Source organism: Nuphar pumila, chromosome 3, assembly GCF_984573655.1.
Source record: "Nuphar pumila chromosome 3, dmNupPumi1.hap1.1, whole genome shotgun sequence".
Classification (NCBI taxonomy): Eukaryota; Viridiplantae; Streptophyta; class Magnoliopsida; order Nymphaeales; family Nymphaeaceae; genus Nuphar; species Nuphar pumila.
In genome coordinates, this window is record NC_143251.1 from 43,781,920 (window position 1) to 43,788,425 (window position 6,506).

Below are 6,506 nucleotides of genomic sequence, written 5' to 3' on the forward strand. Positions count from 1 at the left end.
AATGCAAACAAAGAGGTAGAAGTGGAAGAATATCACCTAATAAGAAGTGATGACCTTTCCACAACAAAAGCCCTCTTTCTCTTGCCCTAATCTTCACAAAATAAGAAGAGAATTTGAAGAAGATGAAGAACACAACAAAGCAAAACTTCTCTTCCTTCTTTCTCTTCATCTCCCACAATCTCTCTCTTTCTTACTCACAATCTTTTGTAAGCCACATACACAAAGGAGGAAGAAAAAAATCCTCTTTCCTCTCTTTTCTTTTTCTTCTAAAAGCAACCAGGCACACCACAAAAAAAATCTACGCCAAGGCTACCATGCCCTTCTTTTCTTTTTCTCTCACAATAAAAATATACCAATCAAAAGTGGGCATCCTTTGACTTCCATAAGTGGATTGGGTCCTCCATATGGAGGAGACCTGATCTAACATATCTCCTCCTCACTGACTATGTGGAGGACTTCGCCAAACCGATGATGGAGCAACATATTTCAAGCTTACCATGAGGCAACTCCTTGGTCATTATATTTGCACTATTGTCATAAGTATAAATCTTCTCAAGTTCAAGTAGCTTTGTATCCAATACATCACGTATCCAATGATACATTACATCAATATGCTTTGACCTTGCATAAAATGTAAAGTTCTTGTCAAGATGAATCACATTCTATCTGTCACAATTCAAAACATACTTCTCTTGAGTAAAACCAAGTTCTTCCATAAACTTCTTTATCCACAATAACTCTTTACTTGCTTCTGTTACTGCAATAAACTCTGCCTCTGTAGTAGATAGTATCACACACTTTTAAAGTCTCGACTGCCAGGACATTGCACAACCTATTGGGGTAATCAAATATCTCGATATAGACTTTCTAGAATCAATATCACCTGCCATATTTGAATCTGAATAACCTACCAAAGTAGGCTTCTGCGCACCAAAAAAAAGACACACATTGTTTGTACCTCGAAAATATCTCAAAATTTATTTCACAGCATTCTAATGCTCTTTACCAAGATTTGAGAGAAATCTGCTGACAACCCCAACTGAGTGAGCTATATCTGGCTTCGTACACACCATTGCATACATCAAACTGCCAACTGTTGAAGCATAAGGAATCTTTTGCATGTCCTATTTCTCTTTATATGTAGGACTTTGTTTCACGCTTAACTTAAACTATGCTCCAAGTGGGGTACTCACTGCCTTTGCATTGTCTATGTTGAATCTTTAAAGTACTTTCTCAATATACTTTTCTTGTGATAGCCATAATTTCTTTGTCTTTCTATCACGAATAATCTTCATGCTCAAAATCTGACTTGCGACTCTTAAGTCCTTCATGGCAAATGATTTGCAAAACTCTTTCTTCAAGCTAGCAATTCTTAAAGTATTCTTACCTACAATGAGCATGTCATCAACATAAAGCAACAATATAACAAAATCATCATTTGAAAATTTCTTAACAATGACACAATGGTCTGAAGTAGTCTTCTTGTAACCATGATCTCTCAAAAAATACTCAAACTTCTTGTATCACTGTCTAGCAGCTTGCTTTAAACTATATAAACTCTTTCTTCTCAAACCCTTCAGGTTGCACCATGTATATTTCTTCCTCAAGATCACTATGGAGAAAGGTTGTCTTCACATCCATCTGCTCAATTTCTAAATCAAGACTTATTGCCAAGCTCAATACAACTATGATAGAAGATATTTTAACAACTGGCGAGAAGATCTCTTCAAAGTCAACACTCTGGCGAGAAGATATATCGTGGGTATGATCAGTTATCATCTTGTTTCACTCTAAAAACCCAACGATTCTTTAAAGCCCTTTTACCTTTAGGCAATGGTACAAGCTCAAAGGTATGATTGTCATAAAGAGATTGCATCTCATTCTTCATGGCTTCAATCCACTTCTCCTTCTGCACATCTTGCATAACCTCCTCATGGCTCTCAGGCTCTCCACCATCAGTCAACAAATCATACTCATGTGCAGGATATCTAGTGGATGGTTGTCTCTCTCTAGTGGATCTACAAAGTGGATCTGCAGCTAATAAAGAACCAGCCTCATGTAGCTCAACATCATCACCAGCAGACATATATAACATGTCAACATTCTGCTGTGAATTTTCAACATCTTTATATGTGCCATCTTCAACTAAATTTGGAAAAGATGACAAAAGAACAGGATCTGTATCAACCAAGTTGTCATTGCATTGAGATTTTTCTTTCACCACTTTCTCAATGTCTTCATTGGTCTGATCTTCAACAACGATGACATATCTGCTTCTCACAAGCTTCTTCTGAATAGGATCATACAACCTGGACCCAAACTCATCCTGACTATATCCCAAAAATATACATTGTCCTGTTTTTGCTTCCAACTTTGTCCTTTCATCCTTGGGAACATGCACAAAAGCTTTGCACCCAAAAACATGTAAATGGTCATAGGAAATATCTTTTTCAAACCAAACCCTCTCAGGAACATCACCATCTAGAAGTACATAAGGAAACAAGTTAATAACATGAGCCACAATACATAATGATTCACCTCAAAAGTGTCTTGGCAACTTTGCCTCTGACAATAAGCATCTAACTCTTTCAACAAGAGTTCTATTCATTCTCTCAGCTACACCATTCAACTGAGGAGTCTTGGGAGGAGTCTTTTGATGCCTTATACCATGCATCCTACAATATTCATTAAATGGTCTCAAATACTCACCTCCATTGTCAGTTCATATGCACTTCAACTTCCTATTTGTCTGTCTTTCAACAAGAGCATGAAATTGCTTGAATGCATCAAATACTTGGTCTTTCCTCTTCAAAGCATAGACCCAAAACTTTTTGGAATGATCATCAATGAAGGTCACAAAATAAAGTGCACCTCCAAGTAAACTCTCATTCAAAGGACCACATACATCTGAGTGTAACAATTCTAAAATTTTCTTCTTTCTTGATGGAGGATGACTCTTGAAAGAAACTCTTTTTTGCTTCCCAACCAAACAATGAGTACATCTCTTGAACTTCTCTTTCTTCACTCTAGGAAGTAGTTTCTTCTTTATCAAACATTTAATGTCTTTATCACTCATATGACTCAACCTCTTATGCCATAATTCAACTGACTTCTCATTTTCAGTCACATTCATGTCATCCTTTGAAATTAATGCATGCAAAACATAAAAACTGTTGCACTTCTTTCCACGAGCCATAACCAGTGAGCTTCCATTGACCATCATTGAATGTACTACAAAAGCTTTCATCATCAAGCTTTCATGCTGAAATCAAATTCAAGCAAACATCTGGCACATGCATAACATCTTTAAGCATCAACACAGTTTTATTATTGATTTGCAAATTTACATCACCAACACCAACAACCTTAGACAAGCCATCATTACTTATTCTCAGCACTTTTAAGTCACCTAGAGTATAAGTAGCAAAGAACTCCCTATTTAAAGTAACATGGAGAGAGGCACCATTGTCTATCACCCAACTAGTATCATGACTAGTTAAGTTTATCATATCATCATCATAGACAACAACTAACTCAGTCGAAGTAGTCACGACGACACGATCACCATTCTCATTATTATTCTTTTCTTGTTTTTCAACATTCTTGTTCTCTCTCTTCAACTGAAAATAATATTTCTTGATGTGCCCTTTTTTTTGCAATGACGACACTCCATATACCTTGATCTTGATTTGCTTCAGCTTTAATCTCTACCCTTCTCACCCTTGAATTTATTTCTTTCCCTATTCTTAGTGACCAATGTCTCTGATTGTGGAGTATAGCCTTGAAACTTTCTTCTCATCTCATCTTTGATAACACATGTTTTAAAAACCTCCATAAAAACAACATCATTTGGAGCAAAGTTGGTGAGTGCGACCCTAAATGTCTCCCATGAATCCGATAGAGTGGCAAGCATCTAAATCTCTACAACTTTATCTTCAAATTTAATATTCGTGCTAAACAATTGATTAATAAGCCCTTGAAACTCATTCAAGTGGTCGACTATAGAGCTTCCTTGTTTATGCTTGAGTTGCATCATTCGTCTAAGCAAATACAATTTATTTTGTCGGTCTTCGACGCATACAAATTTTTAAGCTTGGTCCATAATGACCTTGTATGATTCTCATGTTGAATATGATTGTAGACATTCTCATCAATAAATTATTGAATAAAAGCACATACTTGCTCATGCTCAAATTTTTACTCTTCATCACTCTTAGACTCTGGGTTTTGAGTAGCAAACACTAAAAGATGCATAGCCTTTACAAATAAAAGATCTTTCATCCTGTTCTTTCATAAATTATAATTTGACACTACAAGAATTCTATAGATTAGCGACAGACGCTATCCAACGATAATCCATCACAAATCTGTTGCTAATCCATTTAACAATGGATTGGTGATGACACTACAACAGAGCAGTAGATTAGCGACGACCACCTTTCGTCGCTAATCCGTCGCTAATCCGTCGCTAACCATGTTAGCGACGGATTAGCGACAACGCGGCGACAGTATGCTTACGTCGCGAATATTTCGACGCTAACTGGCGACGGAATTATTCCGTCGCCAAGTCCGTCGCTAATTGCGACGGAATAACGAGCGCTATATTCCGTCGCCAATCCGCCGGTACTAAACGGCGACCACGGCGTGGCGACGGATTTAATTCCGTCGCTAAGCCGTCGCTAGATTAATACGAATAGCGACGGAATCATCCGTCGCTAATCCGTCGCAAAAACGAAAAAAAATCAAAAAAAATTTATTTAAAAATTAATTACGGAGAACTGTACAATTTATATTTCCTGTACAATTTATATTTCCTGTAAATAAAAAACAAACCACACAAAAAAATTCATATAACAAGTATCTATAATAATTAATCGTTCCACCTTAAAACTAAGAAGTTTAATTATTTACAATTCAACAATTACAATTAGGAAAAATAAAAAAAATAGAACTTCTTCAACACAGTCCTCTAATCATCGCCAAGATTTTGTGCGTCTTCTTGTTCATTGTCTTTATCTGTCCCTTCAGCTCCACTACCCTGATTATCGCTAGCAGCCTACACAAGAAAAGAACAGTCAGTATTGATAAACAAAATATAATGAAATAAATTACACACTATATGTGATTCTATCATGTGCTCATGTGTGATCTAAGGCAATAAAAAAACTCTATATGTGATTCTATCATGCTCATATGTGTGCTAAGGCAGTCAAAAAATTGAATATGTGATTATAGCATGTTCATATGTGTTCTAAGGCATATAAAAAAACTCTATATGTGATTCTACCATGCTCAGATGTGCTTTAAGGCAAGCAAAAAACTATATATGTGATTCGATCATGCTCGTATGTGTGCTAAGGCAGTAAAAAAATTGAATATGTGAATATAGCATGCTCATATGTGCTCTAAGGCAGGCAAAGCCAAAAATTTTATATGTGATTCTATCATAAATGATATATAACATGTTCATATGTGTTCTAAGGCAGTTAAAAAACTCTATATGTTATTATAGCATGTTCATATGTGTGCTAAGGCAGTCAAAAAACAGAATATGTGATTATAATATGCTCATATGTGTTCTTAGGCAGTAAAAAAACTGAATATGTGATTATAGCATGCTTATGTGTTCTAATGCAATCAAAAAAACTTTATATGTGATTCTATCATGCTCATATGTGCTCTAAGACAGACAAAAAGTTAAATATATATATATGTGATTCTATCATGCTCATATGTGTGCTAAGGCAGTAAAAAAATTGAATATGTGATTATAGCATGTTCATATGTGTTCTAAGGCATCTAGAAAAACTCTATATGTGATTCTACCATGCTCAGATGTGCTTTAAGATAGTCAAAAAAACTATATATGTGATTATACCTGAGAGGGACCTGGAATCGAAGATCCCCTATCCTGAACAGCGGCCTTGATCTCATTTCGGAGAAAGGGGGCGACGGTGTATTGGAAGTAGTTATTCAGTGATTCATTAATGATCTCGCGTACATCATCACCGGAAAGAATAGTCGGCTGCTTGGAGCTTATGTCGGCGCAAGAAGTTGGTGAGCCGTAACTGGAAGAACCAATAACTGGTGAAGTGTTCATATTACTCCCAAACCCGAACACGCGACCTTTTTTGGGTTCACCTGCTGCAGTCACCCATGCTGTAGGATCAAATGATGGATGCTGAGTAGCGTCTTCACCATATCGCTCTACCATTTGTTGCTCATATGCCTCCTACAAAATAATGTTTAAAGTATTCATTAATAATTAATGATAACATTATGATGACTTGCATATATATTGCAATGATTATTAATAGAATTAATACATACCGTTGTCGTTCTCGCCTTCTCTGATACGAAGACTCCCGTGGTCTTCCGTTTATGTGTTTCTACAAACACATCCTTATATGGTACACTGCCTCCTTTTTCTGCTTCCTGCGAAGTTAAATGACAAAAGATTTAGTACACAAATTTGCAACTATACTTATAAAATTAATATTATATAT

The 6,506-nt window shown here is 36.1% G+C and overlaps 1 protein-coding gene across 1 annotated transcript; it reads right to left on the reverse strand.

The window, feature by feature from the left end:
* Positions 1-4,786: 4,786 nt before the first annotated feature.
* On the reverse strand, positions 4,787-6,112 carry LOC149842746 (uncharacterized). Its single transcript, XM_090001558.1, has 2 exons — positions 5,879-6,112; positions 4,787-5,056 (listed from the first exon to the last, which is right to left on the reverse strand). Exons 1-2 carry the CDS (start codon positions 6,098-6,100, stop codon positions 4,970-4,972), a joined length of 309 nt encoding a protein of 102 aa, XP_089857684.1. The 5' UTR covers positions 6,101-6,112; the 3' UTR covers positions 4,787-4,969.
* Positions 6,113-6,506: the final 394 nt, after the last annotated feature.

What these genes read in the sequence shown, in the direction of transcription:
- LOC149842746 (XM_090001558.1), bottom strand. Translation starts at nt 6,100, where the DNA reads ATGAACACTTCACCAGTTATTGGTTCTTCCAGTTACGGCTCACCAACT. An exon ending in CGATTCCAGGTCCCTCTCAG is followed by an intron (nt 5,057 to 5,878) that starts GTATAATCACAT and finishes TTTCTTGTGTAG; the next exon opens with GCTGCTAGCGATAATCAGGG.